The sequence below is a fragment of the Protopterus annectens genome, chromosome 2.part1 (assembly GCF_019279795.1).
Source record: "Protopterus annectens isolate FY-2018-M chromosome 2.part1, PAN1.0, whole genome shotgun sequence".
NCBI lineage: Eukaryota > Metazoa > Chordata > Ceratodontiformes > Protopteridae > Protopterus > Protopterus annectens.
In genome coordinates, this window is record NC_056729.1 from 270,538,779 (window position 1) to 270,560,873 (window position 22,095).

Below are 22,095 nucleotides of genomic sequence, written 5' to 3' on the forward strand. Positions count from 1 at the left end.
CCTTGCAGTACAGCAGTGGCAAACCCTGCTCGGGATCTAGAATATAGAGGTAGGTTGTAATGCTTGGCAAATGTATGCACGGAGGTCCAAGTAGCCGCCTCAATAATGTCCTTGGTTGCCACTCCTCGTAAGAAAGCTGTGGTAGTGGCCGTGGCTCTTGTTGAATGAGGTCTTATGTTCTGTGGCATTGGTTTTCCATGGTAGGAGTAACAGAATCTGATGCAATTTCCTATCCATTTGGAGATTGTCTGTTTGGAAATTGCTTTTCCTTCCCTTCCTGGTGCATAGGCCACTAACAGCTGGTCAGTTTTCTGTTACCTTTGGTTCTGTCCAGGTAGTAGCGTAACTGTCTATGTACATCCAAAGTATGCAGGAGCCTTTCCCCCCTGTTCTGTGGGTTGGGAAAGAAGGTAGGTAGGTGGATTGCCTGGTTTAAGGACACTCTGGATACCACCTTTGGCATAAATGTAGGATTAGTTCTCATGGAGACTCTATCTCGATGGAAGATCAGGAAGGGTTGTACTGCCATTAAGGCCTGGAGTTCTGAAACCCTTCTTGCTGAAGTAATTGCCAGAAGAAAAGCAGTTTTCCATGATAGGTGCTGCAGATCCGCTGTTCCTGCTGGTTCAAAAGGGGGGAGTGTCAATTTTTCTAGTACAAAATTTAAGTCCCATGTTGGTAGTGGTGGTTTCCTAGGAGGTTTTACATTCTTGATTCCTCTGAGGAATTGCCTAAGTAGAGGGTGTGAGAAGACAGGAGGATCAGAACTGTATTTTGCAGAAATAGCTGAAGCATGTATCTTGATGGAGGAATATGACAGGCCTGTGTGTAGAAGCTCTGCCAAGTACTCCAGGATGTTAGCAATGTCTATGTTTGACACCTCTTTTCCTCTTTCCGCACTCCAAGAGTCAAACCTTTTCCATTTTCCTGCATAGTTCCTTCTTGTTGAAGGTCTGCGGGCTTCCAGTATAATGTCTTTAACCCTTTGAGATAGTTCTGGGTTAGTTGTTCTTAAGTGATGTTCCAGGCAGTAAGATGTAAGGTCTTTAGGTTTGGATGCAGGATGTTGTAGTTGTTCTGAGTTAACATCAAAGGCATCAAAGGGATTGACCACATTATCCCCTGAGACATGCTCCTCAGTAGGGGATACCAGTGTTGCCTTGGCCAATTCGGAGCTATTAGAATTATCCTTGGTTGTTCCTCTTTGATTTTCAGTAGTACTTTGTGTATCAGAGGAAGAGGTGGGAATGCATATGCTGTCAGTCCTTTCCAACTGAAGGAAAGGGAGTCCACCTTCCATGCAAGCGGGTGAAAAGTCCTTGTGCAGAATTTCCTGAGCTGGTGGTTGAGTGGGGATGCGAATAGGTCTATTTGTGGCATTCCCCATTTTCTTGTGATAGTCTTGAAGATGTCCGGTGCAGCATCCATTCGTGAGCATCCGAGGTGGTTCTGCTTAACATATCTGCTAGGGTATTTTCTTTCCCTGGCACGAAGGTTGCCTGTAACTGGATGTTGTGGCTCAGAGCCATGTTCCAAAGGTCCAGAGTCATTCTGCATAGGGGGTAAGAATGCGTGCCCCCTTGCTTGTTGATGTACCACATCACTGTGTTGTTGTCTGTCCTTATCAATAAATGTCCTTCCCTGAGGAAAGGTTTGAATTTCTGAATTGCTAGTTGTACTGCCAGCATTTCTTTTTGGTTTATGTGCAGGTGCAGCTGGTCTGGGGTCCACAATCCTTGTATGCATTTGTCCAACATGTGAGCTCCCCAGCCTAGGTCTGAGGCGTCCGTTGTGATGGTCTGGTTCGCTTGAACTTTGTGGAATGGCAAGCCTAGGTTTGCCTGGCATGCTTGGGCCCACCATAGGAATTCTTGTTTCAGGCATGGGATTAGTGGGATTTCGGTTTCTAAGCTGTGCCTGTGTTGAGACCATAAGTTTTTTAGGTACCACTGTAGCTTTCTCATATGCAGTCTGGCATGAGGAATCAAAATTATGCATGATGCCATGAATCCCAAGGCCTGTAGCACCTTTCTTGCTGTTAGTTTGTTCTGTTTTGTTAATGCCAAGAAGTAAAGGGGTAGTTGTTCTTGTTTTTCTGCAGTCAGGAATGCCATTTGTTTTACTGTGTCCAATTCTGCACCCAAGAAGGTTCTTGTCTGGGATGGTATCAGCCTTGACTTTTTTAAGTTGACTGTGTATCCCAGGGCTTGTAGCAAGCAAATGACCCTTTGTAAATCTGTTGTCAGCTTGTCTCGGTTGTCCGCTTGTAGCAGGCAGTCGTCCAGGTATGGATAGATTTGAATTCCCTGTAGCCTGCAATGAGCGATTACTGATGCCAGGCATTTTGTGAATACTCTGGGCAGTAGATAAGCCAAAGGCAATGCTGAGAATTGATAATGCTCTGATCCTGCAAGGAATCTGAGGTATCTTCTGCAAATTGGTCGTATGGGGACGTGCAGGCATGCCTCCTTGAGATCTAGAGTCACCAGCCAACAGTCCTTGCCCAGCATGGGAAGAAGTTGTTGTAAGGTCAGCATTTTGAATTTTGGGACGATGATGTATGTGTTTAAGACGGACAGATCGAGAATGGGTCTCCAAGTTTTCTCTTTTCTTGGGACTAGAAAGAGTCTGGAGTAAAATCCTTTGCCCTGTTGATTTACTGGCACCCTTTCCACAGCTCTCATGTTGGTTAGCTGAATTACCTGGTTTTGAGCTTCTGTTCTTTGAGTTGGAGGTAAGTTTGGCATTCCTCTTTTTACTGGTAAGGTGTGGAAGTGGAACCTGTAGCCTTGGTCTATGGTCTTTAAAATCCATTTGTCTTTTGTGATATAGTGCCAGTTCTGTGAAAATAAGGCTAGCTTTCCGCCTAAAGGTGCTGCTAATTGCTCTCTGGTAGGCGGTGTTAGGGCCGAGTCATTGTGATTGTCCAGTTGCAGTGGCAGTGGTTGTGGCAGTGCCTCGCTGGTTATTACCTTGCCACTGTCTTCCTCTGTAGGCATTTCCTCTGGGTTGGTTTCTGCCTCTGGAGCGTCTGTACCTGCCTCTTTGGGTCTTTGATGAGTCTGGAAAGGACCAATTTTTGGCAGGCCAATTTCTGCTAAACCGAGGTGGCTGAACCTGTAAGAAATCTTTAACTGTTTGTACAGATTTTGCCTTCTCTTCCATTTTCTTCATTACTTGTTGAGCAGAAGTACCAAATAGACTGTCCTTATCCATAGGAGCATCCAACAGCTTTGCTTTTACCTGATCCGGTAGGACCTGCTCTTTCAGCCATGCATGCCTTCTTATTACTGTGCCAGTCATGGCTGATCTAAATGAAGCCTCCAGTGCATCATAGCCACATTTTAAAGAATGGTTACTAACCTGCTGTATGTTATTTACCATTTCTAAAATATATTTCTTATCTAAGGGTTCTTCAGAAGAAACTTTCTTAGACAACTGATCAAGCATAAACTCTTGGTATTGGATCATGTGAAACTGACAGTTTAAAGCTCTAGCAGCAAGAGTGGCCGAGGTGTAGACTTTTTTGCCCCATCTGTCTAAGGACCTGTCTTCCCTTTCAGAAGGGAGAGGGTTTTTTGTATTGGTAGAAGCTACTGCCTTTGGGCCTTGGGATATAGCCTCAGGATCTGCAAGTGGGGCCCTGAAAAGGTGGTGATGGGTGTTGGGTACCCTATAAAATCTGTCAGGTTTGGCAGGGGCTGGTGGCAAAGAATCTGGAGCAGAGCAAACATCATTAAATGCATCATCCACAACAGGCAAAACTGGAGGTATAGCTAAAGGCCTATGTTGTGGTAGGTGCAGAAAAGTTCTAAGCCTTTTTCTGGAGTCTGAGAAATCCTGTTCCTGCCATTGGAAATGCTCTCTCATGGCATGTAAGGTTTCCCCAAAAGAGAATTCTTCTGGAGGAGAGGCCGATGGAATAGATTCATCAGCATCGGAATCTTCATAAGTGGACAAAGGAGCCTCTGGCTGGTCTGTAGTGTCCGAGTCCTCTGAAGAATCATCAGAGTACTCCTGCTGGGGAGGTTCTGTTCTAGGTCTCTTTTCTGAAGGCTGAGAGGCCCTGTCTGGGTGTGATTGGGATCCCCTAATCAAGGAAATCAAATCCTCTGCAAGGATGTCTGTGAGAGGGGGCCTTAGCAGGAACTGTTTTAGCAGTTTTGGCTGCTTTGGCCCTGGCAAAGGCCTTGATAGACATGGCTTTAGGAGGCCTAGCAGCACCACGTGCTGGGGTGGAAACATCCAAAGGGATGGTGTCAGATAAATAAGTGGAGGCCGCAGTAGTAGGTAAAGTGTCAGAGGCCGTTTCAGTTAAAGTAGCTGGAGCCTCGGTGGAAATCATGGATTCGGCTGAGGGTTGACTGGTTTTCTCGGTTTCGGCCGAAACAGAGACACTCGCGGTTTGCTTATCCGTGGTTTCGGCCGAAACCGCGGACCGCGAGTGTCGGTCCTTTTCTTTGCGTTTTTTAATTATTTGTGTTGTCGGTTGCTCCGACGGCATAATGTATGCAAAGTCTGAGCCGAAAAACTGTTCAGCGAACTCCAACCGACATCTAAGTGTTCGTCGGTTGAAGGAAGAACAAGCTAAACAGGCAGCAACGTCGTGGTCTGGGCCTAAACAAGGTAGGCAGTAAGAGTGGAAATCCTTATGAGGTATTTGTTTCCCACAGGTTAAACAATTGTTTACTTTTTCTGACATCGGCTGAGGCAAGAAAAGGTCCCCAACGGGGTACTTAGCTTTTTAGAAGTCTTCGAAGTAGTATTCGGTAGAAGGAATCTCTGGATCTGACCGACCGGCACTTGCGAACAGCTTCTGCTTCGGGCGCCCGCGGCAAGAAAGACTGAAGAAAATGGCGTCGGCCGATGCTTTTATACCCGAAGACCAGCAGAGATGACGTCGGGTGAAGTGCGACATCGGCCGAAGCCAGACCCAGACTTTGGAATCCGGCCGACTGAAGGGCTGCCTGACGACAGGACTACCCATTTGTTATGACTGCAGATGCATCCATGAAGGACATCACCAGAAGCACTGCCCTCATCTCCAGGATGCTGATATGCAGAAGGCCTCCAGGGAAGACCATGTGCCTTGGACTGTCCTTCCCATGCAATCCCCCCCATCCAAGCAGGGAGGCATCTGTGGTCACTGACTGCAGGAGAGGGAAGAATGAATGGACAACCCAGAAAGAGGTCTGGGGGATTGGCACCACCAAAAAAGAGAATCCTTGCAAACCCGAGATAACCAGACTGGATGAGATAAGGGAAGGTCTAGTAATGACTACTGAACCGGCAGAGTCTACTGAAGGACCCTCATATGAAGGTGTGCTGTTGGAACGAGAGTGATCATTGCCACCATGGACCCCAAAGAACTGAATCTGCTGGGGGACATTTGGCTTGAAGAATTTAAGACAAACGATGTCAGAGAGAATAGTCTGTCCGGAAGTGGAAACACCTTGCCTTGGACAGTGTCTATGCGAGCCCCAGTGAAGTCAAGAACCTGTACTGGTGCCAGTTAGAACTTGTTGAGATGTATGGTTATGTGCACTCGAAAAGAATTCCCCTGCACAGAAGTAATTGCATGGCTCAAAATGACCTGGTAGACAGAAAACCAAATGCCAGCAACTGTGCCAGCAAAAGAAAAAAAATGGATTGTGAAATTAGGTGGGACTGTTCCAGCCTGGTCTTAATGAATATTTATGATTTGGTACATTCATGAATATTCATGAGCTCACCAATGAAATTCTATGATTAATTATTTTCAAATGTATAGAAGAACTTCAAGATGTCTCTGTAAAATGACACTAATGAAGGCTAGGTCAATACCATAGCCAAAACCGGTCTGTTCATTCTTGCTGTTTTTTATTTTTATTAACGAATTAAAATTAGTTACACAGCTCACAGTTGCTGGCTTTTGGTTTTCTGTCTACGTGTATGGTTATGCCCAGAGACTCAGTGGTCTTGAGAAGATGATGAACCCTGGCTCGACACAGTGGATACCTGGAGGGAGCGGAAAGGAGCCAATCGTCCTTGTAGTGAAAGAACTGAAACCCCTGCAGCCACAAGTGAGCCGCCACTATCGCTATCAGTTTGAACACCGGGGTTTGGTTAGTCCATAGGGGAGCACTCTGAACTGATAATGACTGGCGCCCAGACGGTCAAGAGCACCTGTTCATCTTGATGTGACAGCACACGTCCTGGAGGTCTACTGAGCACATCCAGTCATGTATCTGCAGAAAGGGCAGAATGGATTGGAGGGTGACCATCTGAAATTTCGTCTTGGCAACTGACAGGTTTAGGTTTGAAAGATCAATGATGGGTATTAAGTCCCTCATTTTCTTTGGCATTAAAAAGAACCTGGAATAGATGCTTGGATCCAGACTGGTCTTGGGAGATGGGCTGAATGACTTGCTTTTTGAGCAGCTTCGCAATTTCTACGGCTGCCTGCTCCCATTGCGTGGTGGGACATCCGGGAGGTGTTTGGGAGGGACGGGGGTTGAAGAAACAGGATAGAGTATTCTCCAGATATTATCTGCAAAACCCTATCATTGGTGATCAACTCCCAGGCTGTTGGGTGTAGAGAAAGACGTCCCCTGAGTGCCTCCAGAGATGAGCAGTTGGGCAACCCTCCAGGGCTGCTGCGAGGGTATGTCTGGGAAAGAATTTCAAGACCCCTGGTTCCTCGGGCCACCTCTGCCACGAGGGCGGTGTCTGTCATATCCCCCTCTGCCTCTGGGGGAAGGAGAGTCTTGAGTGCCGTGGGAAAAGCCCTGAGATTTCCAGAACCACATCATCTTCACTCCACGCTTCCTGGAGAATGATGATTGTGGGGTTGAGAAGCAATTCCCGATGGCAGACAAGGTCTTCCTGTCTTTCTCACGGTGGACTAATATTTCTCGAACAGTCTTGTCAAAAAGAGTGGAACCATCATAGGGGCATTCGTAAACGACGCCTTGAAGAGCTTTGAGAAAGCACAAAGCTGGAGTCAGGTGTGACGGCTGAAGGCTACGCCTGCTCCAGCAGCCCTAGAAGCACCTTCCGTAGTGTGATTGGAGCCTTATGGAAGTATTCGATATGGAAGGAAGGGTGGCCATACGGGAGGAGAAAACTTTTTTCTCCTCTGCCGACATGGACGTTGGGGCAGACTCAACGACCTCCTTGACCAGGTTCTGCTGCAGTCTGATGTGTGCCATGTAGTTTAGCGCACACAATGAGAACGTATCTGAAGCGTAAGCCTGCTTCCCGAAACGGTCTATAGCCTGTGACTCTCCCAGGCGCTTAGAGATGAGCTCAATCGTATCCACATGCGGATCTGCAGGAGGGGACACCCAAGATGTAGAGGGTCCTGTGCAAACGCCTCCAGGAACACTGACTCATCCAGGTTGGGTTTTTGGGTAGACCACCTTCCTCATTGGTGCAGGATTTCCATGATGTCTCCAAAGTAGACATCATCCGGGGGTCATCGGGGGATACCACCCCCTTCCTCCAAGTCAATTTCTTCTGAGACAGATTCTGGTGGGGAGTCCATGTGACTCCTTTTGCACGTGTTTCCAAGGGAGCTCCTCAGGGGGAATTTCTGGGGAGAACTCGGAAACCCTGGGAAGCTCCTGGGGGGGGGGGGGGCCCATGGGGCATAGTTTCGACGGGCTGCTCCTGAGGGGGCAGAATGTCGGACTCCAGCCCAGAAAGAGAGGGAGCCAGAATGGACTCAAGAGGATGACAGTGTCACAGGTCTTGACGGAGCAGAGAGAACCTTCTCCACCACATCGAAAGGAGGGGACAAACAAATTGCAGCAGTAGGGGTGAGTAGAACCAGATCCGCTGCCTTCTGCTCAAAGTGGGGAGCTAGATCCGAGCCTCCAGGCGCCAATACTCCGATTGGAAGAGTCAACTCCAAAAACCTTGAAGTCTACGCCATCCCCGCAGATCGAATGCAGAGGCTACAGCTTCGAGTCTAGGATGGCTCCGAAAAGGTTGGAGACGAGCCACCCAAGGCAATGGTCAGCGAAGTACCTGGTACCACTGGCGCCGACCTCTCAACACAGCAAAACCTCTGACCTAATGACTCAAACTGGAGGTCGGATCAGAGAAGGAGATATGGGAAGGAAAGCGGACTGCATGCTCCCAGCCCCAGAGTGGGAAGGAGCAGACAAGATTCACATCTGAATCTGGGTCCGAATAAACCTCCACATCATCCTGTCCACCTTGGCTTCAGAAAGACTGCGGGAAGATCAGACAGAAAAAGCCACTGAATCCAGGCCTGGAAGGGTACTGAGTGGAGGCAGAAAGAGGGGAACTGAGCCCGGGAAATCTCTGCCTCCAGAGAACAGTGAGGAGAGCCCCGGTTCGGACTTGGCCTGGGGCTCGACCACAGAAGAGCAGTCAGGGGACCACTTCATGGGCCTATACCGATCCTTTGGGTGCGACTTTTCCACGTTCCCGGACTTCTTAGTGGGAGGTTAAGTCCTAGAAGCTGGGGCAGAAGAAGTAGAGGGAGTAGCAGCCTCCAAAGGCAGAAGGCCCTTAAGAATCAACTTGTTCTTCCTGTCGATCAAGGTGCAGGGACTGAAACCCACTCAGATTGAGCAGGTCATCTCAAGGTGCTCCACAACCAAACAAAACACACAGAGTGTGGCCATCAAAGGAGGGAAGCTTATGGCCACACTCTTCACATTTCCTGAAGCCTGGTTTAGGAGCTTCGGCCATGGCTAAAGGAACACAGCATTCAAACACACACACACACACACACACACACACACACACACACACACACACACACACACACGAAAGGGAAAGGCGGGAAAGTTTTTTTATTTTTTTTTTTAAGAAACTGATGCAGAACTAGCACATGGAGATAGGGTAGGGAAAGGGGATAGTCAAAGACACTAAAATAATAGGAAAGCTAGAAAATGTTAATCAAAAAGTACTAAGCTTACACTCAAGGACGCTTGAAGCTGTAATCACACTGATGTCTCTCATGAATGGCAAACTAGATATGGGTGAGGAGGGAGACACTGTTATTATGGCTTGAAGCTTGGATCCAATGTTGGAGTATGCAGCCGAGTCAGATCCGTAAAAGATCTGGGTCCCACAGGTTGAAGACCAAATAAAAGCAACTTCAGATCTATTGTTATAATGCTGTGTAGGATGAGTTTTCTCTGCAGACAAGGAAAGAAAGAGTTGCAAAATTTTAGGAGTTTAAACAGAAAAGATTCAAGTAAGAAGTGTCTCCTTTCTTTAAATGCAAACTATTTGGCTTTTAATCAAATGCTGCTGTACAACAGACTAGAGTAAGGAATATACAGATTAGAATGGAAGTAGTTTGGAGAAAGGGTTTTCAGTGAGGTTGATACCATAAGCAACACAGCACATTCAGAGAGGCAGCTACAGACATTTAGGCATGTCATGTTCTTGGTTTTGGGGACAGAAAATGTTAGGTCTGAAACAGCTGTTTTACAAAATGTTAAAACATTATGCACAAACGTATATACAATGATGGCTTAATATCATAATGAACTGTTACTAAAGTGTTGATTAATGCAAACTACTTCTGATGATATACAGCAACAAAAGATAAAGTTGCACAAGAACAAGGTTCAAAGATTTTGCCTTCCTTACCTTAAAAGTATAGACCTAATCGCGTTCACAGTACTTTTATATATACAGTGCAACATTCCTAAACTATTCTGACACATTTTCCCAATCCATCATTACTGTATTCAGTAAATCCGAATAAATGGTAGTACCTCATTAAGCTGAGCCAACTTATGAGCGTAAGAAGCAAGCTGACTGCTGAAGTCTAACTCCTTGGTTGTCTTCTCAGAAACCAAATTCTCCATTTCTTCAATTTTCTGTTCTGCTAGCATTAGTGATGTTTGCAAAAGTTTTACTTCACTGCCAGTAACTTCAACCTACACAAACATCCATAAAAAAGGCACAGAACAGTTAAAACCAAGAATTCACAATTTTTGTTCAGAGAAAACAATCTACAAAGTAAACAATGTTGCCCATTATTTTACGACTATCCATTGCAAGTTTAGTGAGCGTTACAACCATCTCCACGGCTGTTCATTCTGTGTGATGTGATACCTTATTGGAACAAAATATACTTTTAAGCCCACTTCACTGCAAATAGCAAAATAGTCACCACAAGTGAACAAAATGCAATATTATAGAAAAATGCACATAACATATGCACATTCTTCTAGCTCTCAAAATCATAATCTAGGTATGATTCCGTAAGCACTGGAGAATGGTGCACCCTCATTTTCTGTAGACCTATCTCATATCATATGCTATATGCTGTAGACAAGCGCTGAAATGACTGCTTTACAACCAAGAAGGCTGTGATACAATGTCAACAGTCAGATAACACAATAAGTAGATAATTTACAGAATGTTAATTACTCTACCTCAATTCCTAGTGATGTCCTACCACAAGCTACTAAATCTGTAGGTGAACACTTCTACAAAGTAATACTAGCAGATTATAAGAATATGTAAAGCGGTTATTATACACCTAACATATTGCTGTACATCTACAATATAAACATAAAACTGCATACAACGGAGCTGCTGCATGATGGTCTAATTACACAATCTAGACAGACATTATCTAGGCAGGTACACTTTTATTAATTTGGTATGACTTTCAAATTGTTCGCTGAAAGCAGATTAAGTAGTCCTTGAGCCTCCTAACTTCTTGGGGAAGTTCAATCCAAGCTGTTGGAGGATCTCTGATAAAGGTTTTGTCACGTAGGTCCTTGATGTGACATTAAAACAAGAAAATTAGACTATAGTACATTAAACTGAGGAAAGATGGGGTGTTAAAAGCTGGAATGTTGGCTCTTTGGAAAAAAAAAAAAAAAAAAAAAGGACAAAACCCCAACTATTGTCCAGGTTCAATCAACACCTAAAACTAGAGAAGACTGGAGATAGCGGCATCTACCTACAATTTGTGTGAGTGGGAATGGGGGCAGAACCACTAGAAGTAATAGCATTCAAAGAGGCAGGTAGAAAGCCCCATCATCATGCCAGTATACACCAAAATACTAGGATTTCACAGCAAGCAAACATAACGGTGCAGCTTAAAAGTTAGACCTACTCTGATGGCTGTCTGATTGACAGCAGAAATGTAATAAAGAAGAGGGCTCCCTTATTGATCAACCAATACCATTAAAAGTAAATATGTTATAGAACCATTGTCAGTGGACCCAATGAGGGGTTCACCTTTTCTTCCACTTCAGTCTGGCATTTTCAGAGGGACAAGTGCTTAGAGATACTGCAGAACAGTCTAAATATAAGCTACTTAAGCCCTGGCATTATTGTCCCCAATGAAAATACATATTCTCTTACATAGTCTTTCAAAGTAAAATCAAATGAGAATTCTCAAAAAAAGAGCACATTTTCTTCATATTTTTGCACTGCCCACTAAATTGTACATACTAATTCACAGACTGCACATTACCTAAAAAAATGATAAAAGTAGTTCACCCCAGTATTTTACAATCTCACCAAAAGCAACAGAGCATTTTCCCTTCAATGTGTATGTCAACTGATCACTTGACTTTGAAAATGTGCTTGATAAGAGTACATTTCAACCACAACACACAAAGTACAGTTGTGTAAACTTACCATAAATGTAGATGTTTGAGTGTATTCACTGTTGCAGTCATCACATTTGGATTATCTGCCTGCAGACCGCCCTCAGTCGGCCCGAATACCAGAGACTTAGTATTTCTGCGTCGATTGCTGTTGCTCCAGGACTGACGTAAAGTCGTCAGGGGTATAAAAACAGGCAGACAATGTCATTACATCAGTTTTTCTTGGCCCAAATGTCAGGAGCCCCCCAAACAGGGAGCGAAGTTATGAAGGTGAAAAACACCCACAGTTAAAAGTAACTACCAATACCCTTAAAAGGGGTGAGAATTAAACATAGAGACGAGAGAGAGAGACAAGGGGGCTGGAGGGAGGGAAACCAGGACTGCAACAGTGAATACACTCGAACATCTACATTTATGGTAAGTGTACACAACTGTACTATGTTCTTCGTGTTTCACTGTTGCAGTCATCACACTTAGGTAGATTCCCAAAGCTGAAAAAGGGTGGAGGTAGGCAAGAAGAGCTGGGGCTGGCTAGTATGGCTTGCAGGACTGCTGTTGCAAAAACCTGCCCTGGATTTGGAAAATATAGGCAGGTGGCAATGCTTGGTGAAGGCATGTACAGAACTCCAGGTAGCAGCTTCCAGGATGTCCCTGGTAGGGACTCCGCTGAGGAATGCTGTAGAGGTAGACGTTGCCCTAGTGGAATGTGTTCTGAACCCCTGAGGGATTGGTTTCCCATGGTGCTTGTAGCAGAAATGGATGCAGTGTGCTATCCATTTAGAAATTGTTTGCTTTGAAATGGCCTTGCCCTCTTCCCCTGTTGCAAAGCTGACTAGTAACTGGATAGACTTCCTGAAGGGCTTAGTCCTATCCATGTAGAATCTGAGTTGTCTGTGCACGTCCAAGGAGTGCAGGATCCTTTCCCCTTTATTTTGAGGATTAGGGAAGAAGGCTGGCAAATGGAAAGATTGGTTGAGAGCCACACTGGACAACACTTTGGGCATAAAGGAAGGGTTAGTCCTGAGGGAAACCCTGTCAGCATGGAAAATAATGAAGGGTTTCACAGCCATAAGTGCTTGTAGCTCAGACACTCTTCTAGCTGAAGTGATGACCAGAAGTAAGGCTGTTTTCCAAAAGAGGAATTTTAACTCTGCTGATGCTGCAGGCTCAAAGTGGGGGTAAGCGTGAGCTTTTCCAGTACAAAGTTAAGGTCCAAAGCAGGGGTGGATGCTCTCCTTGGTGGCCTTAAGTTGTTTGCTCTTCTCAGGAATAAGAGGGTAAGAGAAGAGAGGCAGCTCAGTGTTTTAATGAGCCAAAATGACAGAGGCATGGATCTTAATGGAGGAAAAGGATAGGCCTCTATGGAGTAGATCTGCTAAGTAATCCATGATTAGAGGCAAGGAGGGCAGAGTTGTGTCCTCTCCTTTAGACTGAATCCAGGAGCATTACCTTTTCCACTTATCAGCATAGGATTTCCTTGTACTGGATCTTCTGGCCTCAAGAATGACGTCCAGCACCTGCTTGCTTAGGCTGGCTACTGGGGGAGATTTCAAGGAATAAACTAGGCTGCAAGATTTAGGGTTTGCAGTTGCGGATGCAAGATCTGTTCCTCCTGCTTAAAGAGCAGGGCTGGGTTCTGGTGTAGGTGCCAGGGAGGCACCAGTGACAGGCTGCACAGGAGTGGGTACCAGTGCTGGCGTGGCCAGTCCGGGGCAATCAGAATTGTCCTCGTCTGTCCAGTCTTATCTTGAGCAATACACTTGGGAGAAGGGGCAGAGGTGGAAAGGCATAGATTGAGAGGTTTACCCACTGGAAGGATAGGGCATCCACTTTCCAGGCCCTGCTGTGAGGTGTCCTGGTGCAGAATTTGCTGAGCTGTTGATTGCAGGGGGAGGCAAAGAGACCCACCTCTGGGGTCCCCCATTTCTGAATCAGAAGGTTAAAAGTGCTGGGCTCTAATTGCCAGTCATGTGGGTCTAGGAGATTTCTGCTTAAGTCTGCCAGTGAGTTTTGTTTGCCTGGCAGGAATTGAGCTTGCAGATCGACCTGCATGTCTAAGACTGTGTTCCACAAAGCCATGGCTAGCCTGCAGAGTGGGTCCCCCCCACTTGTTGATGTACCACATAACTGTGGTGTTGTCTGTTTATTAGCAGGTGTCCTGGCGAGAGTAGAGATCTGAAAGCTGTCACAGTGCTGCCAAGCTAGCATTTCTTTTTGGTTGATGTGCAGATGAATTTGCCTTGGGTTCCAGTGGCCTTGAATGCACTTCCCGTCCATGTTTCCCCCCAGGCATAGTCTGATGGAGTCTGTGGTTAGGGTCTGGGCGGCATGGGGTTGAGTAAAGGGCAGTCCCTTGTTGTGGTTGCATGCTGCTGCCCACCAAAGAAACTCTGTCCTTAGACAGGGTATGATAGGAATGATGGTTTCCAGGTCCTGAGAATGATGGCAACAAATACTTTTTAAGTACCACTGAAGTTTCCTCATCTGCAGTCTGGCATAAGGAATTAGTAGGATGCATGAGGCCATGAACCCTAGGGCCTGCAGGATTTTCCTTGCGAATAGCTGTGTTCTGGTGACCATTTGAGTAAAATGGTCTGTCAGATAGGCTTGTTTTTCTGGAGTGAGGAATGCCATCTAGGACGCTGTGTCCAAGCTTGCTCCCAGGAATACAATCTTTTGACTAGGGACTAGTTTTGATTTATTTTTGTGTACCCCAGGGAGGTTAGAAGGCTATTTACAAATGTCAAGTGCCTCAACAGCAACTCCCGTCTGCCTGCCTGAATCAGGCAGTCGTCCAAGTACAGGTAAATTTGAATACTTCTCTGTCTGCAGTAAGCAATGGCTGGGGCCAGGCATTTTGTGAATTCTCTGGGAGCAGTGGATAAGCCAAAGGGAAGTACAGAGAACTGATCATGCATAGATCCTGCCCTGAAGCTTAGGTATTTCCTGCATGACTCCTTTACAGGGATGTGCAGATTGGCTTCTTTTAAATCTAGGGTGGCTAACCAGGCATCTTTGGCTAGCATAGGTAGAAGCTGCTGCAGGGTGAGCATTATGAATTTTGGTACCACCAAGAAGGTTTTGAAAATTGAAAGATCTAGGATTGGGTGCCAAGTGCCCTCCTTTCTGGGTACCAGGAAAAGTCTAGAATAGAATCCTTGACCTATCTGTACCGCAGGAACAGGGTGAATCACCCTTATAGATATAGCAGGGATTGAACTTGGTTTTGTGCCTCTGCCCACTGGTTTGGAGGGAGGTCTGGGAACCCTGTTGGGGTTGGCAGTGCATGGAAGTAGAATTTGTACCCCTGGGATACAATGTTGAGGACGCATCAGTCTTTGGTGATCGAAATCCAGTTTTTTGCATGAAGGGCAAGTTTTCCTACTAGGGGCACAAGCAGTTGGGCAGAGGTGGGGAGTGGAGTAGAGAAGTCATAAGGAATTCTTTCTGTAAGGGGGTGGGGCTTAGCACTCCCTGCATTAGAGGTTGAGGCACTCCATTGCTTAGATCTCTGCATACCCTGAGACTGTAGTCGGGGGGGGGGGTCCGTTTCCCCTGGGCCTAGTTTGACATGGCCTTGAGGGGGCTGGAAAGGACCAATGTTTCGTGGGACAATGCCTACTGAATCTAGGTGGCTGTACTTGCAAAAAATCTTTGAGTGTCTGCATAGATTTAGCTTTTTCTTTCATCTTTTTAAGAAACTCTTCTGATTTGGTGACAAACAGATTGCCCTTGTTCAAAGGAGCGTCTAGTAACTTTGATTTGACATGGTCTGGCAAGGTCTGCTCCTTAAGCCAAGCATGGTTTTTCAGTACAGAACCAGTGAATGCTGCCCTTGAAGATGCTTCTAGGGAGTCAAAGCCACACTGCAATGCATGCTTGCTGACTTGGCTTGCAGAATGCATAAGCTCTTGCAATTCTTTATTTTCTGCACAGTCTGTAAAGGTAGCTACTTTTTGCTTAATATGTTCCACAATATGTTGCTGGTACTTACAGCATGTAAAACTGACAATTCAAAGCCTGAATGGTGAGAATTGCAGAGGTATATGCTTTTGTACCCCATATGTCCGAAGGGGTGGGATTTCTTAGCTGTAGTTGCTTTGATACCTTTAGGCCGTTGGGAGATTACTTCTGGGTCAGCAGTAGGATTTTTGAAAAGGAATTTGTGAGAGTCAGGTGCTCTGTAGTACCTGTCTGATTTCCTAGGAGCAGGGGGGGTAAAGTACCAGGAGTTAAACTGATTCCATAAAGACATCATCCAGGAATCGGGGCATTGCTAAAGGCCTATGTTGTGGCAAATCTAGAAATTCTCTGAGTCTCTCTTTGGATTGAGGATAGTCTTAGCATTCCCAATGGAAATGCTCTCAAAGTATGTAGGGTTTCACCAAAAGAGAAGTCCTCTGGAGGAGAGGCAGAGGGAATGGATTCCTCTATCTTAATCCTCATAAGCAGTTAAGGGCTTGTCTTCATAATCGGACACCTCAGAGTCGGACTCTTGGTCTGTTGACGCTGCTGGGGACTGATCTCATTTTATCTTAGCAGGGGAAGGCTGGCTTCCCCTAATCAGCATAATAACGTCTTCTGCCATTTTAAGCACTTGATGTTGTGGCAAGAGAGCAGGTGCATGCACTTGGGTCTTTGCTTTTCTAGGCGTAGCATGTACTCTTGGCATTAGAAACTCGGTAGTTTGAGAGAGAACTGAAGACTCGAAAGAAGTTGTTGGTTTGTGTCGAACATCGGTAGTGCAAAGTACTTCCTCAGAAGCCGGAGCCTGCTCAGCGGCTCTGGACTCATCCAAGGTAGAGACATCCGCAGATTCCATAGTCGAAGAGTCTTGCAGCATACTGGACTCCGAACGAGTCTTGGTAGAGGCCTGCAAATCAACTGAAGCGGGCATCAGGGGCTGCGAAAGCACCTCACGAGTACCGGCGGACTGGCGACTAGATTAACGGAAGCATCGTTGGAAGCTTTGGACCTGTGCAGTCGGTCTCTGCCTTTATCCTTACTTTTTTCAAAATATCGGTAGTCGGATGGCTTACCGAAGCCATTTCAGAATATGGAGATCAAGAACGAAAGTATTTAGTGCCAAACAGGGCCCGACGACGAATGGTTCTGGCATTAAGGCACAAAACCAACAGCGAGGTATGTCGTGGTCTGGGCCTAAACAAGTGAAGCAGTAAAAATGAAAATCTTGGTGTGGTATTTGCTTTCCACAGGCAAGACAAGTGCTAACTTTTTCTGACATCGGTTAGAGCAAGAAAAAGGGACCCCCAACGGGGTACTTAGCTTTAGAAGACTTCAGGATGATTCCATTTGTAAATGAAAAACTCAGGTAGTGGCTGACCAGCACTCGTGCAAACTGCTTCTGCTATGAGCTCCTCGGCAAGTAAGACTGATGTAATGGTGTTGGCTGCCTGTTTTTATACCCGACATCAGTCCTGGAGCGACAGCAACCAACGCAGAAATACTAAGTCTCTGGGATTCGGGCCGACTGAGGGCTACCTGAAGGCAGATAACCCAAGTGTGATGACTGCAACAGTGCAACAAGAAGAACATCTATACATATGACTCATGAACCTTGTACTTAAAATGCTATGTATTTGGTCAAACCTCTTTCACTGAAAGATTTTTTAAAAATGTTTGTAGGAGGTGGCAAAACCCCTTAACTCAAGTTAAAAGGGATCTTCCAACAGCAGCCACTAGATGATAGGGACATCCAAATAAAGTGAGGTGGTGGACAGTACTTGTGATCAACCATGTTAGACATAAAAGATATGTTCTTATTCTATAAGATAGAGTACAGTTTTGAAATCAATCTCACCAGAAAGTGCAGACTGATAACTTACCGACTGAAACTAATGCCACATTATAAATCCTAGTTCCATACACATTTGCTGAAGGCAAGATGTCTGCCCTTCACGTCCAGCTTCCACTGCTTTAGTGGACAACCACAGTGAAACAGTGCTCTAATATAGAGATTAAAAAGAGGAGCAGCTACTACCATTTTTCATTTTTCCCTAAAAGCGATTAGCTAATCTAATGTGCCTTTGACCTTGATCAGGTAACACCTTTGGTCCCTTATCCTCAATCTACAAAATCCTTAAGAACCTTTGCCTATCTTTGTGTGAAAAGCTCCTGCCATCTCATAAATCACTGAGTGATTGAGTAAGAGCTTCTATCAAGTGTACATCCAGTACAAACAGTCAAATCCTGATTTCAGTGGTGAGATGGAAAAGCAGATGGTTATATGTACAAATATCTTCAGAAGGATACTAAAGATTACAAGGTCTCCCCTCCTTGTAAGCATGCCTGAAAAACAAGGGTAGAATCAGAGTCGAGTCCAGGGTAGGAATCTATACAACACCAGCCATCGTGTTACAGGACTATCTATTGTTACAGTGAGTAACAACTATACTGCTCATCACAGCTATGACACTGCTGCAGTACAAATCCTTTAACACAGGAAAAGTAATAGAGGAGTCTGGTTCAAAAGGGGCCAGCAAGGGTTAGTTTCTTTCTGTAACAAAATTAGTAACTGAAAGGGGATTTAATGGTTTCTGAAGTGGTCTCAAATGTAATACCTTCTTTCAGGAAATGCTTAACTAAAAACTACAAAGATAACAGAGGATACAAGGGCAGAGTCATTACTGGGTGAGAAATGTACCCTTACGAAAAAGAAAGGTTGCTCAAAAAATACTACAACAATCATGCTTGTTAAACCGGGTGGACTTCGAGACAGTCACCAAGGCCCTGGATGAGACGAAATCTGTGGATACAGCCTAACTAGACTTAGCCAAGCCATTTAACATTATCCCCCACTCAAGCATCATTGATAAACTCACCCAACTAGGTATCAACCCTTACATCGTTAGATGGTTTACTACCTGGCTCACTGATAGAACCCATATATTCAAAATAGGGCAATCCACCTCCAACAGCAGACCTGTAACCAGTGGTGTTCCACAGGGATCAGTCCTGGTAACTCTACTGTTTTGGAATCTATTTCTCTAAGTACAAGCCAAAAAAAAAAAAAAAAAGAAGTTATGTACTCACCATAACATTCCATCTGAGTAGGTACCTTCATTTGTCAGAGACCTGTGGGTATCGGATCCGTCCTGGATCCGAGCCGGCAGCTTTCCAAGCCAGAGATTTGACCTCCAAGCTCCTCCCCTTACCCATAATACCCTGCTACCTCCCTCCAGTCCTCAGATCGAGTCTGCCCAATTACCAGACAACACCAAGACAAACAATACCTGAGCATCCTAACCTGATGCATACCAGGACTGAATCATTCTATCATTCAGGTAAAGAAAGCCAGGTTAGGGGGAAGGAGGGGGTGTCAGTTGCTGACAAATGAAGTTACCTACTCAGATGGAACGTTATGGTGAGTACATAACTTCTTTATCTGAAGTAGCTAACTTCATTTGATCAGCAACCTGTGGGAGAGTCCCCAGCTACCAAAAAACTTGGGAGGTCCTCAAGGAAGGATATTCTGGAGCACTGCAGAGCCAAAGGCTGCCCTCCCTCTGGATATCAGATCTAATTTATAATGCGAAATAAAGGTATGAGAAGAAGCCCAAGCAGCCGCAGAACAGATGCCATCCAAGGGAACTCTTGACCAAAACGCAGCAGAGGTAGCCATAGAAAGTACAGTTGTGTACCTACCATAAATGAAGATGTTCGAGTGCATTCACTGTTGCAGTCATTACACTTGGGTTATCCTGCTGGCAGGCTACTCGCAGTCGGCCTGAATTCCAAAGTCCTGGTCCGGCGTTGGCTGCTGTCGCCTCTTCCCTGATGTCAGTGTGCCAGGGGTATAAAAGATGCAGCCGATGCCATTTTCTTCAGTTTTTCTTGCCCCAGATGTCAGGTGCCCCCAAAAGGGTAGGCTGTAAAAATTATGATCATAAAAAAGCATGCACATAACCTTCATCTACAAGCAAATACACCACATAGGTTGTATAGAACAGACAGGCACAGATAAGTCCCAGAAAAGAAAAAGGGGGATGGTGGGAGGGTAACCTGGACTGCAACAGTGAATACACTCGAACATCTACATTTATGGTAGGTACACAACTGTATTATGTTCAACTTGTTTCACTGTTGCAGTCATTACACTTGGGTTGAATCCCAAAGCTGAGGTTGGGCGGCTGGGCCTAAATAGAGTTTGGAGTGGCTATGAGGCCCTGCAGAACTTCAGTGGCAAAGCCTGCTCTGGATTTAGAGTAGAGAGGTAAATGGTAGTGCTTTGTAAAAGTGTGCACTGAAGTCCATGTTGCAGCCTCCAAAATATCCTTGGTTGGTACTCCTCTGAAGAAGGCTGCTGCTCTGCTAGAATGTGGCCTAATGCCCTTGGGCACTGATTTGCCATGTTGTGAATAGCAGAAACAAATGCAGTGGCCTACCCATTTTGAAATAGTCTGCTTTGAAATGGCTTTTCCTTGGGAATCTGCAGCATATGCCACTAAGAGTTGCTCAGTCTTTCTGAAGGCTTTAGTCTTGTCCAAGTAAAAGCGCAGCTGTCTGTGTGTGTCCAAAGTATGCAGACGTCTCTCCCCCTTATTCTGTGGGTTTGGATAAAAGGTAGGCAAATGTATTGTTTGGTTAAGAGCCACGATGGACACTACCTTAGGCATAAATGTTGGGTTTGTCCTTAGAGAAACCCTGTCCTGATGGAAAATAATAAAAGGTTCCACAGCCATTAGTGCCTGCAACTCTGAGACTCTTCTTGCTGAAGTTATTGCTAGGAGAAGAGCGGTTTTCCAGGACAAGTATTTTATCTCTGTATTGGCAGGCTCAAAAGGAGGCAGTGAGAGTTTTTCCAAAACAAAATTGAGGTCCCATGTAGGTATTGGAGCTCTCCTTGGAGGTCTTATGTTTTTGGCCCCTCTGAGAAACTGTCTTAGCAGTGGATGAGAAAAAATAGGTGGGTCCGTATTGTAATGAGCTGAAATGGCAGAGGCATGGATCTTAATTGATGAGAAGGATAGGCCTTTATCCAGCATCTTGATTAGATATTGCAAAATCTAAAGAATATTTGGTTCAAGCGAGTCCATTCCCTGCGCTTGGTTCCAAGCACAGAATCTCTTCCATTTTCCTGCATAAGATTTTCTGGTGCTGGGCCTCCTGGCCACCAAAATAACATCCATAACTACTTTAGAGAGAGGTGTGTTCTGAATGATTACATGATCCGTCATGCAGCCAGATTTAGGGTTCTGAGTTGGCTATGCAGGATCTGATTGTTCTTTTGGGTCAGCAAATGAGGTATTAGAGGCAATGTCCAGGCTGGGCCTTGAGACAAGCTCTTTAGGATTGGGTACCAGTGCTGGCGTGGCCAGTCTGGGGCAATCAGTATCATTTTTGTCTTCTCTTGTCTGACCTTTAGGAGTACCTTGAAGAAGAGAGGCAGAGGAGGGAAGGCATATACTGTAAGGGCTTTCCAGATGAATGAAAGGGTGTCCACTTTCCATGCTTGCTTGTGATAAGTCCGAGTGCAGAATCTCTGTAGCTGGTAGTTGTGAGGGGAAGCGAATAGATCTATGTCTGGGCATCCCCATTTCCCTGTTATGTTGAAGATTTGTGGGTCCAGTTTCCACTCGTGAGGATCCATGAGGTTTCTGCTTAGTTTGTCTGCCAACGTATTTGTCTTTCCTGGCAGGAATTGTGCTTGCAGATGTACTTGATAAGTCAATGCTGTGTTCCACAAAGTCATGGCTTGCCTGCAGAGGGGGTAGGAATGTGTGCCCCCTTGCTTATTTATGTATCACATGACTGTAGTATTGTCCATCTTTATCAGTAGTTGTCCTGGATGAAGTGGGTCCTTGAAGGCTGTCAGGGCATTTTGTACAGCTAGCATCTCTTTTTGATTGATATGAAGATGCATTTGGTTTGTGGGCCATGTGCCCTGAATACATTTTCCTGCCATGTGAGCCCCCCAGGCATAATCTGATGCATCTGTTGTTAGTGTCTGCCTGGCAGTGGTTAAGGTGAATGGCTGTCCCTTGTTGTGGTGACAGGCCTGTGCCCACCATTGAAATTCCTGTTGCTGGCAGGGAATGAAAGCAATTACTGTTTCCAGGCTGTGGCAATGTTGAGTCCAAACACTTTTTGCCATTGTAGTTTCCTCATATGCAGTCTTGCACATGGAATTAGCAGAATGCAGGATGACATGTAGTCCAGAGCCTGCAGAATTTTTCTTGCAGATAACTGGGTCTTTGTTGCCAAGTCTTTGAAATAAGAAGTCAGGTGCCTTTGTTTGGCGTGAAATAAGCCATCTGGGCAGTTGTACTTAAGCTTGCACCTAGGAATATTATCTCTTGAGAGGGTACTTCTTTTCATTTACTGTGTACCCTAGGCAAATTAGTAATCCTTTTACAAATGCCAGATGCTGTAGTAGAATAACTTTGTCCTTTGCTTGAATAAGGCAGTCGTCCAAGTAGGGGTATATTTGAATTCCTCTTTGTCTGCAAAATGCAATTACTGGTGCCAGGCATTT

At 45.4% G+C, this 22,095-nt stretch overlaps 1 protein-coding gene across 1 annotated transcript in view; it reads right to left on the reverse strand.

Annotated features, from left to right (window-relative positions):
- The window catches only part of CENPE (centromere protein E), a 3,008,010-nt gene that overhangs the window by 908,216 nt on the left and 2,077,699 nt on the right, over positions 1 to 22,095 (reverse strand). The window contains exon 41 of the mRNA XM_044063442.1: positions 9,744 to 9,908. Coding sequence (XP_043919377.1) covers positions 9,744 to 9,908 — 165 coding nt within the window. The remainder of the gene's footprint in view (positions 1 to 9,743; positions 9,909 to 22,095) is intronic.